General features: G+C 45.3%; 2 protein-coding genes across 17 annotated transcripts in view; one reads left to right on the top strand and one right to left on the bottom strand.

The window, feature by feature from the left end:
- Positions 1-25,263, bottom strand: part of PIGL (phosphatidylinositol glycan anchor biosynthesis class L) — a 421,207-nt gene extending 395,944 nt beyond the window's left edge. Inside the window, exons 1-2 of the mRNA XM_069226325.1 lie at positions 23,377-25,263; positions 18,005-18,104 (exon numbers count right to left, since the gene is read on the bottom strand). Coding sequence (XP_069082426.1) covers positions 18,005-18,104; positions 23,377-25,054 — 1,778 coding nt within the window. The 5' untranslated portion in view covers positions 25,055-25,263. The remainder of the gene's footprint in view (positions 1-18,004; positions 18,105-23,376) is intronic.
- A 373-nt stretch (positions 25,264-25,636) lies between these two features.
- Positions 25,637-27,490, top strand: part of NCOR1 (nuclear receptor corepressor 1) — a 1,251,773-nt gene continuing 1,249,919 nt past the window's right edge. For 15 of the 16 annotated variants that reach the window (XM_069226317.1, XM_069226319.1, XM_069226322.1 and 12 more), the window contains exon 1: positions 25,677-25,857. The gene's annotated coding sequence lies outside the window, so the exon portion shown is untranslated. Of the gene's footprint in view, positions 25,858-27,490 lie in introns of all 16 variants that reach the window. The other variant, XM_069226323.1, reaches the window with a different exon arrangement.

Genomic DNA, 27,490 nt, shown 5'->3' with positions numbered 1-27,490 from the left:
AGGAGGCAACAAGACAGGGTCTGGGCGGGTGCAAGGTGGATTGATGACCCTAATCTCAACAAAATGTTGTAAAGAGGCAAGCATTATAGAGACAAGTAATGATTGGCTTCAAGCTTGTTCATTGGATCTTTATGAGGGTAGCATATGGCAAAATACGGTCATTGTAACAAATGTATATATAACTCAAGAAGTAACCCGGAAGGAGATGTGGGAGGTGTTTCAGAAGGACCTGGTGGGTTTGACAGAGCTCTCATTCTTGGTCAGGTGGATACCACTGCCCCAGATTTATTAGAGTTATGGAATCCCCAGTGCAATTTTACCCAAATGTTTACAGTCTAAGTTTCAAAGGAAAATTACATGTACTCTTTTTGAGGGGGATTTACCAGCAGCACAAAATTTTTGGTATGGGAACCAGCAGTGTCCAATTGATTATATATTTATACAGGCATGGTTCTTTGTACGGATTTTAGGGTGTTCGTTATTAGGGGTAGTGATCACTGGGGGGTTAAAATGGACATAGAGACAGCACCAACACCCAGGACGAGAATGATACAGATGGTAGTAGATTTTCCAAAACACCTGACAACGAAGTTAGATGAAGTATACATGGACCAATTGAAGCAGTACCAATTTACCCACAAGACAGGCCATGGTAGGGCTGTGGAGAAATACATTTTGGTATGGTATTCTAAAACCATTGAAGAGGTAGTTGACCACTTGCTGCCAGTAGTGGGCTATGTAACAAGAATGTAAAAAGGATCTATTGTATCACCCTTCTAAGCAGCAGTGGTTTGATGAGGATTGTATATCTGCTAGAAAGGAGTTAAGAGAGGCAGGAAGGGTGAGGCGCTCTATGAACTCCCTAAATGCTAAATGAGGTCTATTATTGTAAGAAAAGGGAGTATGAGGCCCTGGTTAGAATAAAGAAGCAGGCCTTCTTCCAGTCGGATTGGGACCTTATGATTAGGACCCTACAGGAAAAGTACATGAGTAAGTTCTGGCAGTTGGTACAAAAGGTTTGTGGTAATTTGCCCTCACTGGCAAGAAGTATGGTCCTAGAAACTGACTGGGTAACATTTCTAAGCAAAATGTATATTTATAAGGCTAGAGAGTCAATTGCAAGGGAAAGTTGGCCAAGTGCGGGAAGGAAGCTTTGGAGTCCTTTTCTATTCATCCTGTAGCCAAGTTGATAACCTCCCTAAATTTAAGAAGAGCAGCAGGGCCAGGTAATTTGCCAACTATTGTGGTTAAGTTAAACCCAATGCAGTGGGCAGTGTTTTTTTTCAAAAGTTTTCATAGCCATAACCGGGACAGGTGTATTCCCATCCAGGTGGAAAGGAGCAGTACTCAAACCAGTATAAAAAAGGTGAGAGGGATGCACCAGCGAACTATCATTTGATAAGCCTGCTAGATGTATGTGTAAAACTGTACTCTGAGGTCATCATTAGCTCTGTGAACAACTGGATAGAAGGCAACGGAATAGTACCAATGAAACAGGGGGGCTTTAAGCCTGGGTACTCAACTATAGATCACTGTTTTAGTTTGTGGGCTCTGGGGCAGAAGGCAAAAGAAACAACTGGGAATTTATTTTGCTGTTTTGTTGATTTTAGGTTGGCTTTTGATTTTGTGGATCAGAGTATTCTATGGGCTAAATTAAGGTGGTAGAAAATCCCAAATGCTTATTGGCGATCCTGTTGGAATTGCACTCAGGAAATAGAGCCCAAGTGGAACTTCATTTGGAAGGGTCCCTTCCAGGAAAAATATCTTTAGGTAATGGTCTAAGGCAGGGGTGTGTTTTGACACCTCGTTATTCTCTCAGTTCCTAACCGATCTTACAGGGTCTTGGGGGACAACTCAGTCCTGCTCAGCTAAAGTAGGGAGTAGACATGTGTCATGTCTTCTCTATGAAGACGATTTGGCAATGTTTGTTTTGACCCAAGTAGGCTTACAGAGAAAGCTTAATAGATTTAATAATTATTGTAAGGCCAACAAACTAAAAGTGAATTTGGAAAAAACAAAAATAATTCCCTTTGGGGGAAAAAAGCCAAATCGTATAAATGGTAGTTAGGTAATAGTAGGGTGGAGGTGGTATCATCATATAAGTATCTCGGTTTGACGTTTAAAAGACAGTTGAGCTTGGCCCTTCATAAAGAACTGGTTGAGATGTGAGCAGTACGATTGGGATTGGGAGCCTAGTTCGTTTAGAGAATACCCATGGGGGCACCTCTTGGTCTCTACTCCTAACAGCGTAGAATGCAATGGTCCCTACTCAATGTCTTTCTGGGGCAGAGGTGTAGTCTTTAAGAGCAGAGGGAAGTTGGGGGAAATGTGAGAATAAGTGTTTGAATAAATTGTTAGCCCTCCCAAAGAGTGCGTTGAGACAGGCAATTAGATTGGAAGGGGCTTTGCAGGGGTGGAAATATTTTGTTTATAAAGCAACCCTGCAACATAGGGACAATTTTTGGTCCGCGGAGGGACAGAAGATATCAGCCTTATGTTCTGTGGGGATAGGAAGGAGCGAGTTAAGGTGGGTGGTGCTGGTCAGAAAAAGGTTGGAAGCTATTGCAGGGGCCCCAAAAATGGAGGAATTTAAGAAAACGGAGGCCTCCCATCTTTCGAAAACTGAACTGAAAATGGCCTGTAGAAGAGAGTCTAGACTGGCTGACATGGAGTAAGAAGGGAGAGTCATGGGAAATAGGAGGGCATTTCCGTACATATCAGAGTTGCCTGATGTCCAGCTACGCTCAGCCCTATTCAAATTTCAGTTGGCCTTAAACTTTCTTTATTTAAAGGCTGAAAAATGTGCAGCCTTTTTAGACGCAGAGAATAATTGCACATGTGGTTTGCGGTATCATAATTTTAATGTTCATCTGGTGATCGATTGAAGTCATTTTAATAGGATTTGTTGTTTGATTTTTAAGCCTTTGTTTATAAGATATGATATAAATCAACGTAATGAGGCACTTGCACTTTTGTTGAATATGGAATTTTTAGATGTCGCATTAGATTTTTTAAGCTGGTTCGCTGGGGAGAACTATTTTATGTATTAAACTTTGGGTACTTGAATTATAACATGTATTAAGAAGTATGGAAAAGGGGTGGTGCAGGGGTAAATTAATTGATTTTATTTGTATGTATGTTTAAAGACTGTGTCTAAACATTAAACAATAACAACAGCAAAAAGCAGGCCGACACAACAAAGCAAAAGGCAGAGTGACAGTCCCTCCTACAGCAATCGGCTCTTCTTCCTGGCAGAATGTCCTCAGTCTAGAAGTGTTCTAACTCTGTGGTGTCAGAGGTGCTGTACTTATGCCCATTTCTGTCTTTGAAGAAGGCAAACTTCAAAGAGAAGTCTTTGTATCCTTCCCTGCCCCGGCCCCAGGCACACTCCAGGGGGTTGGGGATTGCTTTGTCTGAGGATAGGCATAGCCATATTCAGGTGCAAGTGTCAGCTCCTCCCACCATTTTAGCTCAGTAAGACCCATCGCCTGGTGATGGGCCATCTGGATATGCATGGCCCACCTAAGCTCCCTTTGTGTGACTGTGTAGATTGAATACACATGCAGCTCAACTGCCATCCTGACCCAGACATGTATCCAGCAGACAGGCAAATGCATAGAATGGTTAAGGAAGAAAATGCCCACTTTCTAAAAGTGGCATTTTCAAACCTACAATTCAAAAACCCAACTTCACCACAAGATGTATTTTTAAATTGTGAGTTCAGAGACCCCACACCCCATATCTCTATCTGCTCCCATGGGAAATTACACTTTAAAGGTATTTCAAGGCACTAACCATGTTACCCTATGGGGAGACAGGTCTTTCAATAGTGAAAAACAGATGTAGCAGTATTTTACTATCAGGACATGTACAACACACCAGTACATGTCCTACCTTTTAAATACACTGCACCCTGCCGATGGGGCAGCCTTAGGTCTACCTTAGGGGTGAGTTCCATGTAGTAAAAGGGAAGGTCTGGGCCTGACGAGTGGGTGCACTTGTCAGGTCGAAATGGCAGTTTAAAACTACCCACACAGACACTGCAGTGGCAGGTCTGAAGCATGTTTACAGGGCTACTCATGTGGGTGGCACAATCAGTGCTGCAGGCCCACTAATAGCATTTGATTTTAAGGCCCTGGGCACCTCTGATGCACTTTACTAGGGACTTACCAGTAAATCAAATTTGCCAATCATGGATAACCCAATTACCAATACAATTTACATAGGGAGCACTTGCACTTTGGCAGTGATCAGCAGCGGTAAAGTGTGCAGAGACAATATACTAAAGAAACAGAGTCCAGCATACTGAACAAATAGGAGGTCAGATGGCAAAAGGACAGGGGAAACATGCCAAAAGATGCCAGGTCTAACACATGTCCCCTCCAGCTGACAGTAGGGAGAACTACCTAAGCCCTTGGGAATTGTCCTCACTAAGGTGGAAGAACCTGGACAGGCCATCAGCTTTGGCATATTCTGTGCCAGGACAGTGTTCCACTGTAAAGTCCATACCCTGTAAGGAAATGGACCACCTCAACAGTATTGGGTTATCACACCTCATCTCCCCATCTGAGGGGCCTGTGGTCGGTCTGAACCCGGAAGTGAGACCCAAACAAGTGGGTCTTAGCTTTTTCAGCACCCAGACCACAACAAAAGCTTCCCTTTCAATTGCACTCCACTTCTGTTCCCTGGGGAGTAGTCTCCTACTAAGGAAGACTACTGGCTGGTCTAGGCCCTCTTCGTTCAGCTGTGAAAGTACCGCTCCCACAACATGCTGTGAAGCATCTGTCTGTACCACAAGCTTCTTGGAGAAGTCAGGGGCCAGCAGCACGGGCGCCGTGGCAATGGCCTTCTTCGGGGTATCAAACGCAGTTTGGCACCCCTCAGTCAATCAATCAATAAATAACTTTATTTCGGCTGAAAGCCATAAAAGTAGTTTGGCACGCCTCAGTCCAGATCACTTTACTAGGCTGCTTCTTGGAAGTCAGCTCTGTCAAGGGGAAAACAATGGTACCATACCCCCTGACAACTTTTCTGTACTACCGGGTGAAGCCTAAGAGGGCTCTCACCTCTGTCTGGGTCTTTAGGGGTGCTAAAGCCTGAATGGCATCAATCTTGGGTTGTAGGGGTGCCATCCGGCCACTTCCTACCTGGTGTCCCAAGTACACCACTGACCCCTGTCCTATCTAGCATTTACTGGCCTTGATAGTGAGGCCTGCAGCTTGCAGCACCTTCAACACTTCCTAGAGGTGGTGTGAGTGGTCTTTCCAACTCAAGCTGAAAACAGCAATGTCGTCAAGGTGGGCAGCACTGAAGTTTTCAAGCCCAGCTATAACCTGATTGGCCAACCTCTGGAAGGTGGCAGGGGCGTTCTTCAACCCAAAGGCATGACCTGGAACTGGAAGTGCCCCTCCGGCATTGAGAACGCAGACCTCTCCTTAGCCCCATCAGTTGAGGCAATCTGCCAGTACCCAGAAGTTAAAACAAACACGCTGAGGAACTTGGCAGCCCCCAACTGATCAATGAGCTCATCAGAACTGGGGATGGGGTGGGCGCCAGTCTTGGTGACAGCAATGAGCCCACAGTAGTCCACACAGAACCAAAATTCTGGTGTGGCACCAGGTGCAGCAGTCTTAGGTACCAAAACCACTGGGATGGACCAAGGGCTGCTGGAGTGCCCAATCACCCCTAAAGCCAACATTGTGAATACCTCATCTTTGATGCTGGCCTTCACTTTGTTAGCTAACCTGTAAATGTTGTGCTTCACAGGCAGGCTGTCCCCAGTGTCCACATCATCCGTGCATAGATGGATGAGACCTGGAGTGAGTGAGAACAGAGCTGAAAATTGTCCCAGTAACTGGCGACAGCCCCTCTGTTACTCTAGAGTCAGAGAAGGGGAGAGGACCGCATCTTCTACTGACCCATCCTGTTACCTGGCAGACAGGAGGTCAGACAGAGGTTCACTCTTCTCTTCCACCCCATCATCTGTAGCCAAATGTATGGTTAACTCAGACCTCTCAAAGTGGGGTTTGAGGCGGTTCACATGTAGGACCCTCAGGAGGTTCCTTGGAGTCTGCAAGTCCACCAAGTAGGTGACATTACTCTTGTGCTCCTTTGCCTCAAATGGCCCTGTTCATTTGTCCTGTAGAGCACAAGGCTTTACTGATCCACACTTTCTGGGCATGCTGAAACTTAACAAGAGTGGTATTCTGGTTGTGCCAGCTTTTCATGTCCTCCTGGCTTGCCTCTAGGATTTTTTGAGCGAGCTTCTTGAAGCGGGCAATCTGGTTTCTGAAGGCCAGCATGTAACTAAATACATCCTGGTGTAACTTCCTAGGGGCTTGCTCTCAGCACTCTTTCACCAGACTTAGAGGTCCTCTGACCGGGTGCCCATACAACAGCTCAAAGGGGCTAAAGCAGACCCCCTTCTGTGGCACTTCCCAGTATGCAAAGAGAAGACATTGCAAAAGGAGGTCCCACTTACACCTCATGTAGTTTGACTGCCCACCAATCATGCCTTTCAGGGTTCAGTTGAATCTCTCAATCAACCTGTTACTTTGGCATTGGTAAGGAGTGCTGAACTTGTAGTTGACTCCACACTGCTTTCATATGGCCTTTATGTACATGGACATAAAGTTGGTACCCCGGTCAGATACCACCTCCTTGGGGAAACCCACTCTAGTAAAGATCCTCATCAACACCCGGGCCACAACGGGCACGGTCACTGTCCTCTGAGGGATAGCTTCAGGATAACAGGTGCATAGTCCACCAAGACCAGGATGAACCTGTGGCCCAGGGATGTTTTGGGGTCCAGAGCCTTACTAGTCAATGCCCACCAGCTCACAATGGGTGCTCATGACAGGGAAGGGTTGGAGAGGAGCTTTACATTTCCCTCCACTTTTGCCACTCGCTTGGCAAGTCTGGCAGGTCCTACAGAATGCATCAGTACTTTTTCCCATTTGGGGCCAGTAGAAGTGGGTGACAAGCCTGTCAAAGGTCTTGCCCTGCCCCAAATATCCTGCCAGAGGCACATTGTGAGCCAAACGCAGTCGGAAGGCTCTGAAGTGTTGGGGTACCACCAGCACACGGGCTGTCACAGGCTCAGCAGCCTTAGGACCGCTATACAGAAAACCATTCTCCCAATAGATCAGGTGATTCTTGGGCTCAGCGGCAGCTGCCTGGTCCTCGACCTGCTGCCTAGGACCCATTTGAGTAGGGCACACTTTCTGCTCTAAGCAAAACTCCTCCCTGGTGGGATCCCCTTCTTGCTGCCAATGGGTCAGCTCAGGTAGGTCTCCCAGTTCGGCCACTTGTTCTTCTGTAGGTGCCGGGGCGTCCCCCTCAAGCTCAGCCTCCTCCCAGACCGTGGGAACTTCATGGACAGTTTTCCCACACCCCTTGTCCTTTCTCTTGGCAGGCACCTGGTCCAATGTTTCAGGCTCCTGGTCCTTCTGATCACCCTGACTGGTTGCGATTGACCAAGTGGACACACACGCCCACTCTGGCAGCCCCAGCATCCCCACGTGCGACCTGAGCTCCGCCTCCTTCCAGGCAGAAGTCTCCAGGTCGTTGCCCAGCAGACAGTCAACAGGCATGGTGGGACTCACACCTACCCTCAAGGAACCTGAGCTAACTCCCCTCACCCCACACACTCAAAGGAAACCTGCACCACCTTATACTGGCACTCTGATTTGTCCACTGCAACTAATTGGTGGAATAAACTGGGGACTATCTGCTCTTCAAACACCAGGTGACACCGGACCGTGGTCACACTGGCTCCAGTATCTCTTAGAGCTTCCACCCTCTGCCCACTGATGGCCCCTGCCTGTACTTTTTTGTGTTATCAGGCATTAGGCTTCTCTGGATCGTCTCACCATCACCTAGTGAGACAAGAGTCATTTCCGTTGGTTCCCCACACCCACCTGGGACCATCTCCTCCCCAAGCGCTACATTGGCCAACCTTGGTCTGCCCATCGGTGGGACATGTAGGATCCCCCCGTTCATGTGACCCACCTGGTCACAAGCAAATCATTAACGGGGTCCTGCCTCTGCAGGCTTTCTTGAAGAGGTCCATGGTTTCTTATCTCCTGGAGGGCGGGAATTCTTGGCCTGGGAACTAGATTGGGGCCCTTGGAGAATTCCTTTTGTTTACCCTTGTTCCCCCAGTCTGTTGCTCGGAAACCTGCCCACCTTTGGTGGGGTCTCACCTGTACACCTTCTTGTGGACTCTGGTACTTACCCAGCGGTCTGCCTCCATAGCAACTTCCTGGGAGTCAGTCAGCTTACTATAAGTCAAGTGCTGGTGCAGCTCTGCAAAACACAGACTAGACAAGTGCTCCCATGCAATTAAGCTGTACAGCCCCTGTAAATCCACACATTCCAACCAGGTCTGGGAACCAGTTTCCTTACTCCCTCTAAGCGGATCCCTGTACTTGTCAGGAGTGAGACCATAACTGGTGAGAAGGGCCTCCTTCATGTCAGAATAGGTGATGTTGAACCCCTTACCTAAAGCTAACAAAGTGTCCCTCCCCTCCTCTGTGAAGTGGTTACACAATCCTGCTCCCCAATTCTTTTCAGGGACCCTATTCATGTGGATACATGCCTCATATCCCTGAAACTACCTCTGGATATCATCTCCCTTCTTGTATTCCCTTCCTACATTCTTGAGAATGTGGACTATCCTATCTGTTGGAAATAGCCCTTTTTGCAGGGTTATCCCCAAACTTTTTGCCTTCTTCCTCCTATTTTTTCAGGTCTGTTTTTGCTGGTTTATTGTCTCTGCGCACTTTACCACTGCTAATCAGTGCTAAAGTGCAACTGCTCCCTATATAAATTGTACTGTTGAATGATTTATCCATGATTGGCATATTTGATTTACTGATAAGTCCCTAGCAAAGTGCACTAGAGGTGCCCAGGGCCTGCAGCACTGGTTGTGCCACCCACATAAGTAGCTCTGTAATCATGTCTTAGACCTGCCACTGCAGTGTCTGTGTGTGCAGTTTCACTGTAACTTCGACTTGGCAAGTGTACCCGCTTGCCAGGCCTAAACATTCCCTTTTCTTACATGTAAGGCACCCCTAAGGTAGGCCCTAGGTCGCCCCAAGGGCAGGGTGCAGTGTATGTTTAAGGTAGGACATATAGTAATGTGTTTTATATGTCCTGACAGTGAAATATTGCTAAATTCGTTTTTCACTGTTGCAAGGCCTGTCCCTCTCATAGGTTAACATGGGGGCTACCTTTAAATCTGATTAAAGTGTAGATTTCCCTTTGGGAGTGGATGGACATTTGGAGTTTGGGGTCTCTGAGCTCACAATTTACATCTTTTAGTAAAGTTGATTTTAAGATTGTGCGTTTGAAAATGCCACTTTTAGAAAGTAGGCATTTTCTTGCTTAATCCATACTCTGACTCTTCCTGTTTGTGGATTCCCTGTCTGGGTCAGTTTGACAGTTGGGCTGTTCACACCTCTGCTCTAGACAGTGACACAAAGGGGGCTGGAGTGTGGCCTGCATATCTTGATTAGCCATCTGTGCTGGAGGGGAGGAGTGGTCACTCACACCTGAAAGGACTGTGCCTGCCCTCACACAATGCCGTCTCCGACCCCCTGATGAGTGTCTGGGGCCTGGCCGGGACAAGGAAGGATCTTGCAAACACTTGAGACTTTGCTTTGAAGTTTGTAAACTTCAAAGGCAGAACTGGGTATAAGAAGCAGACCCAAAACCCCAGACTTTTAGAATCTTTCTGGAATCAAGAGGAACCTCTGCCCAGGAGAAGAGCTGAAGGAGGAGTACTGTCACTTTGCTGTGTTGCTTTGCTGAACTGGCCTGCAGTTGCTGCTTCTGCCTGAAAAGAGTTCAAAGGGTGAACTTTGCTGTGTGTCCTGCTTGCGAAAATTCTCCAAGGGCTTGGGGTAGAGCTTGCCTTCTGTTCGAAGTCTCAGTAATACCAAAGACTTCAATTTCCTTCACCTACAGCACTGGGAACTGTGTGTTTTGTGCTGTTCAAGAGGAGAAACCCCTGCGACGCCGCCAACGACGCTACTGGCCTGCACCGTGACCTGTCGACGCCACACGGAGTTACATTGTCACGCCTCGCACCGCGACCCTGGTCTCACCGACGCCGTCATCGGACGACTTCACTGAGCCGCTGCTCGCACCGCGACCTGTGGGCCCTGCACTCTGGCATTGCCTGCTCACACCGCAGCCTGGGCATCCCCGACGACGACGCTCCTGCTGACACCGGCGCCTCTGCCTGCACCGTGACCTGTGGACACCGCTCGTTAGGTACACGAAGCACCGTCCCATCCTGCACCGCAGCCCCGGTCCACCGACGCCAGCACCATCGACTCCTGTGTCGTCCCCAGGCATCCTGCCTGCACCGTGGCCTGTGGACACAGCTCGTGAGGGTCACGAAGCACCGTCCCGCGCCGCTGGCTTGGGCCTACCGACGACAGCGCTTCAGCAACGACGCCGCCGCTGCCTGCACTGTGACCTGTGGACACTGCACGTCCCACCGCCCTGCTTCACACCACAGCCCTGGTCTCACCGACGCCGCTGGACACCATCACCGAGCCGCTGCCTGCACCGTGACCTGTGGGCACCGCACGTTGCATCGTCCCACTTCGCACCGCAGCCCCGACGCCATTTACACCGATGCACCTGACTTCATCAGCCTGGAGTTCGATCTGTAACGCGTGTGACCTTATGGGCCAGATGACTCCTGCAACGACTCCAGACCCGACACCGCGACATCAGTGACGCCGCCCTCCGGAGCTCACTGCGAGGATCACGACGCCCTGCAAATCCAAGGTACTGTTTGCGGGTCTTCCCGACACCGTAGCTGGCCCGCAACGCTGCGGCCGGCCTGAACTGTTGGTTTTGTTGATCACAACGTCGTGATAGCCAAAGGTGGACCTATCGACTTCAAGAAACTGTAGTTTTGAGTAAATCTTGCATAATTCATATTTTTCTTACTGTATGTTGGATTCTTATAGTATTTGGTCTTGTTTTATATAGATAAATATTGGCTATTTTTCTAAAACTGGTGTGGTGTCCTTTTGTAGTGTTTTCACTCATTACTGTGTGTTATGTGCAAATGCTTTACACATTGCTTCTGAAATAAGCCTGACTGCTCGTGCCAAGCTACCAAGGAGGTGAGCAGGGGTTATGTGAGCGGGTATCTCCCTTATCCTGACTAGAGTGAGGGACCCTACTTGGACAGGGTGCACACAGACTGCCAACTAGAGACCCCATTTCTAACACTATCTGAGTGCACTGAGGTATTGCTGCCACCATCGCTGCTAGATAAACTCCTTTGATTCAGCTCCTTTATTCTGAGGTCATGATCTAAGAGCATCATCTTCTCCTCTAGTTTTTAGCCTCTCCAACTCCCCAGCTCTATCTGATGTCTCCTGGCTTCTCTCCTGCCTTCCAGCTCCTCTGGAGTCAGGCCTGTTGAACCCCCCCACTGCTGGCTGGCCCAGAGGGTACCCCCTCCCAGCAGCTCTTGCACATCTTCCCTTGGATTTGGCTCCATGGTCTCCCCAATTGGGTCCTCAGAATGCCCACTGGCATTTCTGGCTGCATCCAGGCCCTCAGCAACTTTTGCAGCCCCCTCCTTCTTGGTGAGGCCTCCAACTTAGACTTTGAGGTTTTGCAAACTGACTTCAGTTCCTTCATGGTCTAGGTTTCCAGCCCAGCCTCCTCAAAAAACAAATCAAGGGGTGTAACTGATGATGCTCTTGACTGAAACATGATGTAGGAAGTTCAACTTGAACTCAAGACCAAAAATAGATCAAAGGAAAAACAAAAAACCTGTATGTGGTGCGTAGTGGTCTGCGATGTGGTAGCAGTGTACACCAATCATTATAGCTGACAATCAATGTTAGAAATGGGTCTCTAATTGGCAGTCGGTTTGCATTCTGTCCAAGTAGGAACCATCACTCTAGTCAGGATAAGAGAGATGCCCAGCTCAGATAACCCCTACGAACCCCCTTGGTAGCTTGGCATGAGCAATCAGGCTTACCTCAGGAGCAATGTGTAAAGCATTTGCACATAACACAGAGTAATACAGTGAAAACACTACAAAACGACACCACACCAGTTTCAGAAAAATAGCCAATATTTATGTGTGTAAAACAATACTAAAATGAGAAAAATCCAACATACAGTAATAAAGATATGAATTTTGCAGGAATTAACTAAAAAATACAGTTCCTTGAAGTCGATAGCTCTGTTGGGGATATCCCAGCGCCGTGAACAACAAATCCGACACGTCAGGCGTCGCGGGCCAGCTACAGTGTCGGGAAGACCTGCAAACAGTACCTTGAAAATTCAGGGTGTCATGATCCTCGAGATGAGATCCGGAGTGTGGCGCCCCTGGTGTCAGTTCTGGAGGTCGGTGCAGGGATCGTCAGGCCCTTGAAGTCACACGCATTGCAGACTGAACTCCGGGCTGATGACGAAGTCAGGAGCGATAGCGTCGGGCTGCGATACAAATCAGGATGGTGCAGTGCCCACAGGTCATGGCAGCGGCTCAGTGATGGCGTTGTTGGTGAGACCAGGGCTACAGTGTGAAGCGGGGAGGTGCAATGTGTGATGTCTCCAGGTCACAGTGCAGGCAGCAGTGTCATTGTTGCTGAAGCGCTGTTGTCGGTAGGCCCAAGGCAGAGGTGCGTACTCCATGCAATACCCATGGGTCACGGTGCAGACAGGGGTGTCTGTTGACAACAATGGAGTCGATGGCACTGGCCCGGGGGTTCGTGTGGGACAGGACGGTGCTTTGTATACCCCACGAGCTGTGTCCACAGGCCACATTGCAGGCAGTGCCGGTGGTGTCATCGTGGAGCGTCATCAGGGATGCCAAGGCTGCTGTGTGAACAAGGCGATGCGGAGTGTGGGCCCACTGGCCACAGTGCAAGCAGCGGCTCGGTGGCGGCGTCGGTAAGACCAGGGTTGCAGTGCAGCGTGGGGTATGGCTGCGTGAGGCGGCATCAGGTCACGATGCAGGCAGCGGCATCGCTGAGGTTTCTCTTCTGTTACAGCACAAAACACACAGTTCCCAGTGCTGAAGGCAGATGAAGCTGAAGTCTTTGATATCCCTGAGACTTCCAACAGGAGGCAAGCTCTACTTCAAGCCCTTGGAGAAACTTCACAAGCAGGATACACATCAAAGACCAGTCTTTGTCCTCTTTAAGGCAGAAGCAGCAACTGCAGGCCAACCCAGCAAAGCACACACACTAAAGGGGCAGTACTCCTCCTCCAGCTCTTCTCCTTGGCAGAGGTTCCTCTTGCTCCAGAAGTGTTCTACCAGTCTGGGGTTTTGGGTCCATTACTTATAGCCTTTTCTGCATCTCCAAGGGGAAGTCTCTGTTGTTGACAAGATCCTGCCTTGCCCAGGCTTGACCCCAGACACACACCAGGGGGTTGGAGACTGCACTGTGTGAGGACAGGCAGAGCCCTTTCAGGTGTGTCAGCTCCTCCCTCCCCATACTAGCCAGGGAGACTCATCAGGTTATGCAGGCTATATTCCAGATCCCTTTGTGTTGCTGTCTAGAGGGAATTCACAACAGCCCAACTGTCAGTCTGACCCAGATGTGGATTACACAAGTAGGCAGAGTCACAGAATGGTCAAGCAAGAAAATGCCCACTTTTTTAAAAGTGGCATTTTCAAACTGACAATCTAAAAACCAACTTTACCAAAAGATGTATTTTTAAATTGTGAGTTCAGATACCCCAAATTCCATATTTCTATCTGCTTCCCATGTTAACCTATGGGGGAGAGAGGGTCATGCAATAGTGAAATACTGCCAAATTCGTTTTTCCCTATCAGGACATGTAAAACCCATGTCCTACTTCTAAATACACTGCATCCTGCCCATCGCGCTGCCTAGGGCCTACCTTAGGGGTGTCTTACATGTAGTAAAAATGCAGATTTGGGCCTGGCAAGTGGGTAAACTTGCCAGGTCGAATTGTGCAAGATTGAACACACAGACGATGCAGTGGCAAGCCTGAGACGTGTTTACAGGGCTACTCATGTGGGTGGCACAATCAGTGCTGCAGGCCCACTAGTAGCATTTGATGCACAGGCGCTGGGCACCTCTGGTGCACTTTACTAGGGTATGCCAATCATGGCTAACCTAATCACCAATAGAATTTACATAGGGAGTACTTGCAATTTAGCAGTGGTGAAGAGCGCAGAGACAATAAACCAGCAAAAACAGAGTCCAACATACCATAAAACAGGAGATCAGAAGGCAAAAAGACAGGGGAAATATGCCAAAAGATGTGAGGTCTAACTGTAGGTAATGTGTATTTACATGTTTTCTATTCACTGAGGCAATAAACATGCCTTTTAGAACCATTACATAGTTTGAAATATAGAGGTTCTTCTTCATTATACATATGGAACCCAAAATCCTGATGATTTGCAGCAACAGGGTCATATGGCACTCAGGAGTTTCAATGATAAAGTTGATTTATGTAGTTCCCCCGGTGTAGCGTTGGTGATTGATTGTATATTTTGATCCAGCTGTACTTGGTCAGTCAATCAATGTTAAAGAAAGCCCGCCACTGTAGCGTTTTACTGTTGAAACTCAAACAACCTTTCAGATCATGCATTAAGATATAGTGGTCGACTGTATTTAAGACTGTGAAACAATCACAGATGATGAAGGCATAAGCATCTCCCTGGTTCTGAACCATAAGCAGCACATCCCTGCTGACCACAAAACTGGTTTCCTTCATCTTGAGGTTGGGAGCCAGACTTGTGGTCTTTAAATTTGAAATTAGAGGGGAAATTGTTGTGGGTTGGAGTAGGCCTACAATAGATCTGACATTTGGCAAAATGCCAGGATCAGGGCCAACAGAGGCTTTCTCCATGAGAAAATGTGCTGACAAGATAAATTTGGGACAGCAGGTGGAGGAGCACCAAGCCACTCTAGAATGTTGCGGGGAGATCTTCTTTGATTTGTGGGTAGTTAGGTGATGAGGTTGAGTGGGCAGGGTGGTGCTCTCGTAGAGGTATTGAGTCTTTACTTTAAAGTACTACATGAAAGCCCCGGTTAGAAGCTGTGTGGTATCCGTGGGTGGGACACCACTCAGCCCAATTATAACTGGCCCTGTGATCCAGTACACAGATTCCCAAGTGTGAGGGCAACAGACACAATGTTGACAAATGAAAGTTTGCCTGTAAAGTTGTTTTGGGTCTAAGACAGTGGGTATTTCGAAGGAATGCTACTGTAAGGAAAGGTTGGGATGGGGGCACTGTTATTCAAACATGTGCAGGGCCCCACACCAAGACCGAAATCCCACTGGTCTATTGGTGTTGGGTGACAGAGTTCACTGACCATGTTAAAACGGCTCACAGAATGGTCTGACGAAGAGACACTTAAGTGGTTGGTGATGTGTGGGTGTGTTGGTATTCAGTAAGAATAACAAGTCGAAGCTATTGCTGAATTCTTGAGCAGACTGATGTGCAAGCTGAGCTTATCAGCAATCAATCCTTGCATGAAGGACCTGAAGAGGTAAAAATCACTGAGCTCCATTTTATGCTTCAAGAGAAGTGGTGAAACTCTTTATATAATTGATTAGGCCATGTCACTATAATGTCCAAGACTGAGGCTTTGTATGTGGAAGCATTCCAGAAAATCTGTTTTATTTTATCATCTCTATAAGAATTTTTGTTTTTGCATAGGATAATATAAGGCCAGACCAGATGGAGGTATCAGCCTTGGTGAACCAGGTCTTATGAAAGTCAAAATGACTAGAACTCTGACAAAGTTATTATTGGCATTATTGGAAGCAGAGTTGAGCAGTGCCTAAACAACTGTGGCAATGGATTGGGATATGTGTATGGAGATGGAAGACATGAATATGCCATATAAGCAACTGCAGCATTAACAGCTGCATCATCAAACACAGAATACTACATACAGTGGGATTTTGACAGTGTTTGAGTGACCCCTTGATTTTGAAAACAAGTCTTAGAGAACTAACGCTAGTAAATATGAAGATAGCATCCAAATAACATAAGAGCAAAATATTGTACATACAAAATTCACTGTCCCGTGAATCCTGGGCTCCAAATTCAAATGTAAGCAAGGTATATTTCAATAGATGGTATTTACTGTATGAAATTTTTATTTTACACTGTACGTTGCCTCTCTGAGAATCAAAGAGTGCTTAGAGAATTATTAGTACTGTTGGAAGTTTATTCTGCTGATCAATAAATATGAATTCAAAATCTAGCCAGAAAGCCAAGGAATTCATATGCTTTTAAGAGAAGCACGCAATCTTTGGTCTCAACTACAGACAGCTTTGGTCACCTATTGTCCTGACCCACTGTTTCCCAATATACATATAGTGGGAATTGAGTTAGCCCCTTGCTCGCCAATTTATGGCTTTGTTGTCTATCTAGGTTATCTACTTAGGACTTAAAACGTAATTAATGGCCGATGGAATAAGCACTATAATATTACAGATAAAAAAGAAAAAAAACATGTCTCAGTTCCCCTATAACCTAGCAAAACCACAGAAGGTGAAAATAAGTATGTAAAACTGCAGGGTAGTAAATGGCTGGCCATGAAGTGACCCACAATGGCAACAGAAATAACACTACCTTACACGAGAGAGGAACACTTTAGACCCATAGAAAAGGGAAAATATGTAGCACTACTACTGCTCGACTCTTCGTAGATCATGTGTGACACTGTTGAACACTGCACACAACTAAAATGACTTGGAAGGTGAATAGGAATATCAGGGATCTTCCCCTTCAGTATTGATGGGCAACATAAATAGGCATCATCTCTAAAAGGTGATCAACGACAAATTATTTGATTTGTTTAGAACTAAAAGGCATTTAAAATCAACAGCAACTTAAAATAACTGTTACACGCTGAATATATGCTAACCAAATGTGACTTTTCTTTAAAACATTGAATATATTTTCTCCAAGGTATCTTTTAGTAACAAACGCATCAACATTAATGTTCTAAAAACTCAATAATTAAGTGTCAATGTAAAACTAGTGGCAGCATGTAAAAAGCTAGTTATTGAAAGAGTATCTCTGCAAAGGCAACTCAAAAGACCATAAGAAATTAAGGTAAGAAAGGGAGCAAAGGCATTATAGGAATTCTGGTCTAACTAAAATTCTACTATAATCATAACTCTTGTATAACAACATGTGTTTATTGACAGCCCTACTATGAACAAACAGACTGGCTAAGCACATAAAAAGGGCGACTTTTTACACACAGCCTCTGGCTATTCAGAGACCTGACATAACTAGGGCTGTGCCGGGGTAAGAGTCTGGTATAATCAGAACCCATGCAGTAGCATCTTACCGGCTTTGGCATGATCAGAACCTGGTATGATTAGTGCTCTTACATAACCCGAACACTGACATAATATTACACCTTACTGCAAGGCACTGTGAAGCTCAAAGGGATTTATGTTAAAGGACACGTACATCATGTAGCATTTTGTTGCATGGATCCCTATCCCCGTCAAACACCAGACTGCTAATAAATTCTTTCTAACAGACAAGGAAATTACTGCTCTTAAAAGAACCAGATATATGAGTCAGACCAACTGCACCACTACCTCCAACTAATCTAATTTTGGATCCTTCTTGAAGCAGCATCAACCGCCAAAAAGGAAACAACTCTATTCAAAGACAATATCTACATCACCGTAAGCATTTACTAACTACATATTTATCAGGGTTTCTGTAAAATGTTTCAGGTCGACAACTGGTTTACTCCTTACACTCTAGCTGGAAGATACAAGCAAAGAGGGCAACCATTGGCGGCTACTCTGGCTTCTGGTGTCATGAGCTGTTATTTTTATATGGGGCTTGATGTAAATTAAAAACAAATGTATTGTTATAATCTAAACGTGAACAGCTCTGTTATAGGAAAAAAAACAAAATGGTAGGAACATAGAATGTATATTGAATGCAGTATTCTCTAAACAGAATACCTATATGAGCACATTAAAAACATTTTACCTGTGTTCAATCACTGTGACACGAGATGGAGGGATTCCTAGAACACCACAGCTGTGCGTAAGCTCCTCTTTACGTGCCTCCCCTTGGTTGTAGTAATTTCCTACGAATAACACAAGATTTATCACTACTAGCATTACTTCTCCAGTCTCTGATGTTTCACTATGTCCCACCCTTGCAATCTGAAGGTTCATAACACACAATGACCAAGTATAATAAATAAACATTGGAAGACTACATTAGAGAACACTCATTACAAGAAAATAACTAAAGACACATCTTGTAACGGTTGGTAACAAGATAACTGGTTTGGATTTCTCACTGCAACATCTATTTTGTCAGTAATTAGTAAATATGCAGATAAAACACAAATTCTGTCAAGGGGATTTCGGGGGGAAATTGTGAAAGGTTGCACCATAACTCCAAACAGCATTTGGATTCATAGGGGCACTGTATGCTTTGGAAGAGGGTAACACATTGAGAAGAACAAGCTTTCTTAGGGGGATAAAGAAAAATAAAGGTAAACAGTAAAATTGATTTAGAAATTATGGTTTAAATTGAGGTGAATGATGGAACATGGTAAGGGTTTGTTGAGCGTCCTGGTCTCTTGATTTCTACTACAGTACTTTATAATATGCTGGTCAAGGCAAGGGCAATAGTAATGACATAGTAGACCTTAAGTTAGGTCAAGTATGGTAAAAATCGTACCCTCTCACACTTTGATGTATTCGGTGTGCAGGATGCCACAGATTACACTGTGAGAAAGTGAATGGAGCTGGACTTGATTGTGTTACAGGTGACCCTGCCTGCTTCTCGGATAAAGAAGTCTGTAGTGGTTCCCACATGGCTTGCAGTCTTGAGAAAGCCGTAAAAGTAGCACAGACTTCACTCATCGTTTTGAACTATATTAAGACAGTGAGCCAATATTCAGTCTTAGGCACAGGACCCCTACCCCATCGCTAAGCCACCCATCACTTTGTGATTTAATAAATCCAGAGAAGTTGTTTTCTAAATGTCTTTGGTTCTTTTTTTACATAGCCAAGAAGAGCCATCAAGGGGCAGTTGTAGATGTAAGTTTAGTATCCCTGATACATTGAAGAATATTTTCATCCAGAATGCAGCCACACCAGGGCAGTTCTAAGTTAAAAGCGAAAAGCTAAAGGACAGAAAAGTGTCAAATGCAGTTGTATCATTCCGTAGTGAATACTGCACCAATTCCATGAATTTGTTATCAGCAAATAGGTTTCTTGATATAATCACATTGAGCTTTTGGAGTTGTTGGGGTGGATCAGGTTCTGGTGTCAGTGATATCCAGGGATTTGCGCTAAGAATTATGGTATTTGTGGTGATTATAGTGCAGGAAGTCAATCATACTTCATTAGGGTTCCCCATGCCGTGATGTTATTGTTTACTAGGTTGATAGTCGGCAATACAGACTTATGGCACGGTGAAAGTCCAATTACAGCAAAAACACCAATTCTACTAACTCATGAAATTAAAAGTAGTGTTTGTTGCCTAGTACCTTATTCTCTACGTTTTCCTTTCTATAAGTCACTGTATTTTTTTATTTACATCATCTATTCCCAGATGTACAAGAAAACTACTATAGCCAATTTCAAGAGGCAAAAGGGCATTCATTACAAAAACATCACTAGTAATAGACATAACTGTTATTAATGCCTTTGGTTTGTACAATTATGATTCCTGTTTTCTTTAAGATAAAGTGAAGCAGAAAGATACCCCAACCCCTGAAAAAAAAATATGAATAACAGGCTGTGCACTGTTGCTTTCATTCAAATATATAAACTTCAAACTTTTGTCTGATATTGTCTAAGATAAAAATAGTTTTGTTTTCAAACCGCTCCTAGTAAATGGTTAGGAGGAGGTGTTGAGGGTCTGGCACTTACTACACTCAGACATTCATAAACATGAGCTGGTACACCCCAAAGTCTAAGGTTAACTATTTATTTAGTTTTTGTAGTGCACTAAAAACCCCAAACTGACATCCAATTAAAAGATTTTGTAGCTAATACGTTTTCTTTGAGATATTAGGTACTGTGAATTACAACACTGGAGAGGTAGCACAGATAGGCAACTTTGGGAGGAGAGGCTAAACATAGTCTAACACTGCTTTACCTTTCTGTGTCTCTGAAATATGGCTACATATCCAACAGCAGACGTTCTAGTCATGTCTCGTGTCCACTTTGACAAACAGCACAGCCATATTTGTCCCACCCCACGCACAGATCATATCTACTCAAACTTTCCGCCATAGATCAGCTAATGACCATCATATTCTTTTTGCCCCTGACGCTCCCATACAAGTAGGGGTTTGGTACACTCTAATATAGACGACTCTCAACACCAATACCCCAGGTTTGAAGAAAAAGGGATAAACAGAAACAACTCACTGGCTTCCACATATTATGCCACCCTCGGGACAACCATGTATTGTGTTCTTGTGGAAAAGCCATATGTGCACCCTCTCAAGAAAGCCTTTCTTAACTTTTAGAGCGTAAACCTCTGAAACACCTGTTGCAGCTAACTCAATCAAATATAAACCCAATGTGCTCCTGCTTTTCCTTCACATCTCTGAACAAAATGTTTACATCGAATAAGTGTATGGTCCTCTTACAACTGGTTGTTATCTTCTCAATTTCCAAAATAATATGTTAAGTGCCAATTTAAGGACTTCTACTGAGGAGTACTTTTGGTTCACTGAAACAGAGGCTGCTGCGCTTCCTGCTCTGTAGATATTGTCTCCTGTTAATGGCTGAATAAGAAGACTGCTGGTCTGGGTTCCTCTCCTTAAAAAGTATGAAAAACGTTTTGCATTCCTCTTGCAATAAAAACCTTAGGAATAGCAAAGGAATATCAGATATAGATGCCAAAACATCAATCTACAGAAGTAGGTATTGAAAGTGTAAAAGAGTAGGGAGGGGGCCTGAAGTGGATATTGGCCTCAGAAAACTCTTCATGTTTGCGCTCTCAGTCCTTATGGCACCCAGCTCTACTTGGAAGCCTCCTCTGCTTCAGAGTTCCAATGCCCCAAACAAGGTGTTTGCATATCACTAAGAACTGAATGTTTTGTGCCCCCTTGAAGCTCAAACCAATCAGGATCTTTGCCAATAACAACAGACAAGATGTAGTACAAATCTGACTCAATTACATGAAACCTTAAGGCTTCAAACTTCAACCAAATGCTAAATCTCTTGGATGCACTCTGGACCCTAACCTCACCATCAAGCAACAAATTGCACAAACAAAAACAGATGCAGCCCGTTAAAAACACTCTCTTCTAAAAAAAAATCAAACTGTTTTTTTTTTTTTTTCAGGAAGCGACTTAATTTGTGGTATTGCCCTAATTCACAGCCTCCCAAATTCCACACTAGCACTTCTTAAAGGCATCCTGCATGCCATACAAAGCATGCTTCACCCAGGTCCTAAAGAAATATGATAACATCACCTTCAACTTGATAGAACTCCATTGGCTCCCTTTGACAGCCCACACCATCTTCAAAATGAGCTGCCTCATTTATAAAACCATCACAACCACCACCAATGGTTATCTTGCATACAAGCTCACCATCTCTGGTGGTTCTCTGCATACCAGAAGCCAGGACACCGCCACATAGAGAATAATGAGTGTAAAAAAGAAAAAAAAAAAAGACAGCAGGTCTTTTCCATACAGGCACCCAGGATCTGTAACAGCATCTTTGTATCAATCAGGACTGCACCCAATGTTGCTCCAATTTAGGAAAGAGTTGAAGATTCACCTCTTTAAAGAGCACTACACCACAGTGCATTACTTATCCACAACCCAGCTTCCTCTCCTATTATCTGTTGATTTTATGATTATCTTTGACCATGTACGGTGTTCGGCTGCCTTTTGGAGAGGCCTGTGCTATAGAAATACCACTTACATGCATACAGCCTAGTGGCTCAATAAAGCAACTACATTGAGGCCAATGCATGGAGGCGGAGGTGTGCGGGGGCACGCTTTTGCACCAAATTCAGACACCATGCAATAAACTATACAAAACCCAAGGACATTCCCTTGATTGGCACTTTTAGGGGAAGATCAAGGAAAGAAAGTTTAAAAGAGATAACTGGGCCTTCACATAAAAAAACAACAGGAATCAAAGCTAAGCAAGAAAAATGACCTGCAAAGATCTTCACCCAATAAAAGAAAAATAATGTTTAAAAAAGACTTCTGAAGATTAAAATAGTGATCTTTGTTCCTGGCAACAAATCCTACTTTCAGTGGCATCACCGTCAATATTTTCCATCACCATGTTTGCCCAGGCTCACAGCTATATTGTATGTTAAAACAATAACTACACTATTGTGGCATTAATGGCCAAATTTTGTGTCAACATGGGACATATTTAGCCTCACTGTATTGAACGTAACTTTGGATTTGGGGTTTCATCAGCTACTTTATCTTATTCTTAGGCACAGTTTTAATATATTCTTAGTTTAACATATTATTTGGCACAATTACAGTGAATGAGGTGTGGTTTCACATAGAGATTGCAATATTTCACAAAATTACTCGTCAGAAATCAGTTATACAAGATCGGTGAAAATACAGCCACACACTCTCATGAATCGACTTTGAGGTCAGGATGTTTGCTGAAACTGATCTCGAGTGTTCTGGAAACTAACAAACCACAAGTTATTCAGGTAAGATGAAAGAGCTGAATGGGCACATATTGGGCATCTAGTAAAACTGCTAAAGACACCCCACAATCCCTTCAAGATCTAGCGTAGAGACAGTTTTAACTGTCTTGCTAGCCTTATGTAATTAGTTAGTTGTCATTTCACTGAATTGTGTTTGTTTAATCTCACTTCTTCAGTGGGTTTACAATCATGAAAAAATCTCTGTTTAGGTCAATGGTTAACTTAATTTGTTATGACGTCCGCTAATATGTTCACTTGATTTTTTTTTTTTCTTTAATTTATCCCGTCAAGCTTCCCATGTACAGATATTACTATATAATATTAATCTAATGTCTTAGAACCAGACAACAACCTTGTTTAGAAACAAAACCTTTTGGGTTTGCTTACAAACATGCTGCTGGTGCACGGATTTGATGCACCTGTCAAGTGGAGGACGTATGACTGATGAAGACCAGTGATGTACTCAGATCTAAAGTAAATGTAATGGGGTGCATTTTGGTGTTTGAGTGGAATTCAGGGAGCAGGGCACACTTTAGTATCACTTTATTCACTTCCTGCCATATGATTTCGTTTTAAGCAAATTATTTTCAGAAATTCTTGTTGAGCATCTGTGATGAAACGTGCCTTAGTTTTTATAAACACGACACATACAAAAATACAATGAAGACACCAGGCAAGGTTGACTGCCATACCTGAGGAAAAGCAGAGCACTGAAATCAAATATCGTAACTTCACCAAACTTATGATGGTTGGTGCAAAGAACATGCATTCATCATCGGGGTGAGCAAGCAGGAGCAAGACATGTCTCGGCCCTTCAGGAAAAGAAGCAGGTGGACTCATTTGGCATAGGACGTGGCTGGACCTTTCTGCGTGTGGAGCGTAGGACATCTCTGGTCCTGGGGTACACAGTCTCTCCGGGCTCCTCTGGTAGGTGGTGAAACTACGGCTCTCTTTGCCCGGGTCTCTCTGCTTTTCGTGGACCCCGTGACTCCTGAATCGTCCGCGTCTTTCAGGGTCGCGGACCCTGACTGTGCCACCGGGCGTCTCCGAACAGGAGGCATTAGGAGGCCTATCAAGTTTCTCCGATTTGAGGGTAGGGGAGTTTTCTGGATGTTCCTGGCTGGGGTCGCCGGGCATCTCATGGCACTTAGTGGAGCATATCCCTGTTTTTCCTGGATTCTCTGCGGGGAGACACGGCCCGTACTGGTTTTCCCGGATGGGGATAGAGTTCTCATCATACTTCGAGCAGGGGATGCCCGAACTCTTAAGCCCCACCTGGAAGGGGAAACTGGGCATTTCAAGGCTCTTCTGGTGGGTGACACTGGGCCCCTCCGGGGCATCCTGGCAGGGGATATTGGACCTCTCAGAGCTCTCCGGGCTGGAGACACCAGGACTCTCGGTGGTCTCCTCGTTGGGGACAATGTGCCCCTCTGCCCAAGGAACACCTGGCTTCCTGCGGCAGGGTACATCAATGTCTTCCGGACTGGGGAAGTTGTGGTTCTTGGGGCTCTTCTGGGAGAAGGGACTGGTCCCCTTAAGGCATTCCGGGCCGGGGACGTGAGACCTCTCCGACCTGGAGACACCGAGCAGCTTCGGGAACCCTTGACAGGGGACGCAGACCTCCTCTGAGTGGGTGGGAGCATGTCCTGTTGTAAAGGAGATGCCAAGCTCCTTGGTGTCGACGGCAGGCAATGTTTTGGGGCAGACCTTTTCTGTGAACGGAACGCCTCCATTCTCGGGGCAGATTACATAGGCGTGTTTGAGAAAAGGTGGTTCAGAAAGCCCCTCTGTGTCAGAAGCACCGAGCTCTTCAGTGACGGGACTAAGATAACAGGGCTTTTTAATTTTAGCTGAGTGGTCAAGGGGTGTCTCAGCGGAGGAGCAAAGCCCCTCGTCATTTATCTTCGCAGCAGAGATACATGCGTCTCTGGACCTTTCAGTGGCTGAGCAAAAATCAAAGTAACTATGATTGGTAGGACAAGGAGTCCCACAGGAGATAAAACAGGGCCTCTCAGTGACAGTCAGGGTGCGACTAAATCTCTCAGACGGGTGGAGGAGAGAACCACTCTTAGCAGCACTCTTTTGACAGGGACTCTTGTTGTGTGAGGAGGGAGCGCACGGCCTTTCGATGGTAGCACAGTGACCAGAGAGGTCCCTATGAGAGCTATCACAATGCCTCTCAGTTGGAGTCTCTCTTGACCCAGCACAACAGGATTCCTCTGTGTTGCCACTTATTTCACAAGGCCTCTTAGTTAAAGCGGGGCAAAGCCCCCCCGCTCTCAACCCCTTAGATCGCCAATAAACGACTTTGATCCAAAGACAATAGAGGGTTAAAGCAAGGAGCAGCGCCCAGGTCGGGACATAAAGCATCCCGGGGAATTTTACGGAAGTACTGCGAAAAGGAGTTCCGTACAGAAATGGCGAATGGGGAAAGGGTTCCGGCGGTAGAGAAAAGAGTTCCGGTCGTAGTTCAACTCCAGGGAGAGCCTTCCTACAGAATCAGGCCAGACAGCACGGATAACGCATGTTAGAAAACTTCATAACTAGGTATATTCTATCCTCCTGCTAGGAAGATGTCTGACAAACTGGAAGGTTTGATTGAATTGTAGTCTGTCGTTTATTTCTTGCACAAGCTTTATACATTACAATGTCAAGTCCTTCCTCTGTTTCCTGTGATTGGGGTTATTCTCCGTGCGGACCTCTTTAGCGGTGCGCTGTAGTTCCTGACAGGACTGTAAACATCACTTCGGTTTTCGAGCATTGGAACTCAGCTAGATATTTGACTGGGCATACGCATGATCACTACTTGGTATCTCTTAAAAAGCGTGGACATTTATTGGCCTCGTCACTGTTCTTTTTATAGGCAACAGTGTATTTTGTATCTTCCTATTAGGACCTTAGCCAAACACCCCTTCCCAACCCCTCCCCCTGCACTGGGCTGCGCATGTGGGCGGTGCCCGATTACTCCTCGCTTACCCAGACCTAGAGAAGTGTGTCGGCGAACCCCAAGTGATGGGTTTTGGCGGAGGCGGAGCATGAGTCGGGAAGAACCATAGAGATAGGAGTCGGCGGCAGCGGGTAGATTGTCTGCACAGGAGGAGCTGCAGGGGAAGAGTGAGTAAGATGGCGGCAAGAGACTTGGGCCCTGAGTGATAGCCTGAGGGGTCCTGCAGGTGAGTCACAATGGGGTACGAGGAGGGCGGGGGCGGGAAAGAAAATGGTAGAGTACTGCATACATCTCTGGGGTGTTAGAATCTTATATTAAACAAGGGCTGCTGGTTTCTGTCTATGTTTTTCTTGGCTGGCGCGAGCAGGCTGTCAGTCTATCCGGCTCCATAGTATGTTTGTGTCTAGTTGTTAAAGGTGGCCACATCTATATTTCTGAGGGTGCTGTTAGAAGTATTGTTTGTGTTCATTGATTTGCTGATGAAGGGGATCATGCCCCAATCCAGTTGCATGCTGCTGGGTGAGATTTGTTTTTTCGTTGAGCATAGAGGTAGAGATTATCGGTATAGCTAGGATGCAGCTGTGAAGCTGAGTTCCGTCGTTGGAGCGATGGTAACGTGCAGTGACTCTTGTATGAATTCCTTGCGGGTTTCTTGTGTGTGGATCTGTATTCTTCTCAACTGCTGTTGAAGGTTAGCAGAACCTGTTTATCCCACCTTTGTATCCTGGCTAGTGGAGTTGATCGGCATATATTTGAGGTAAGGGGGGGTCGATGTGTTAATATGTGATGTCCCATCTTGTGGTTGGATCGTTTCATCTCTGGTTGCTAATGGCGTGTCATTTTTATATTCACAGATTATCATTAAAGTGCGTGTGTGGGCGGGACGTGGGTCATTGTGTAAATGTGGGGTAGGTAGATAAACGTGCATTCATTTTTGCTTTTTAGTTGGTGTAGCCTGTAAAGATCTGTGCGGTCTTAGCATATTAGTTTGTGTGATCTGTGTAGTAAACAACTCTAAATAAGTTCTAAGAATATATATCAGACAAAAATACAAGTGTGTCATATCCGCGTACCCTCGCCTCAGGTCATTTGTGAGTCCGTCTAGTTATTTGTTAGTTATTGTTAATTTTTAACAAAATGTTCAGACTATGTAAAGTATATAGCACGGACATTAATAAAATCTTATAAAGTAAACTGAATCGCTATAAAGCATACCAGCTATTTTTTCTCCATTTTGCTAATGTGTAAAACAAGCAGTTTTCTGGATTTGGCAGCAGTCTTCTCAGGCTCGTATTGCACGTTCACCTAGCTTTTTTTATGGCGCCGTTACACTGTGCCGTAAGTAGCCGACATGGTATTAGTATGTTTTTTTTATATTGCATAATTAAACTTCATATTATCTCTCGCTCTGCCATCGAATTTTATGGCCTTTAGCGTGGGTTTGTCAGCGGTCTTGTCATTCATGCATATTTCCTCACAAACGATACTGTTGTAGTCAGACTAAAGCTAATGAATGAGATTGTGTTGTTAGGTCCCAAAACACCTATTATTAATGAGATTGACTGTCGTGTTGTCAGACGCTGTCTTTCTGGACGTTATAGTTGTCTGATTGATAATGGAGCGAGAAACACTTTCCTTGGTGGTGTATGCAACTTGACGGTCGCTCGCTGTACTAATCCAGCAGAGCTGACTCGAATTTCATCCTTCTTATGTTGACATATTGCGCAATTTTCCATGGATAATAGCACCAACTGTACATCATACCCAACGGAAACTTTTTTTTTTTTTTTTGTTCGACTGCTATATAAAATCGAGTATTGTGATAGATTTTAATATCGTTGCATTTAACATAGTCATTT

This window comes from Pleurodeles waltl, chromosome 3_1 (genome assembly GCF_031143425.1).
Source record: "Pleurodeles waltl isolate 20211129_DDA chromosome 3_1, aPleWal1.hap1.20221129, whole genome shotgun sequence".
In the NCBI taxonomy this organism is placed as follows: Eukaryota; Metazoa; Chordata; class Amphibia; order Caudata; family Salamandridae; genus Pleurodeles; species Pleurodeles waltl.
The sequence above is the reverse complement of the archived record's forward strand: the minus strand, read 5'-3'. Positions and strand labels throughout refer to the sequence as shown.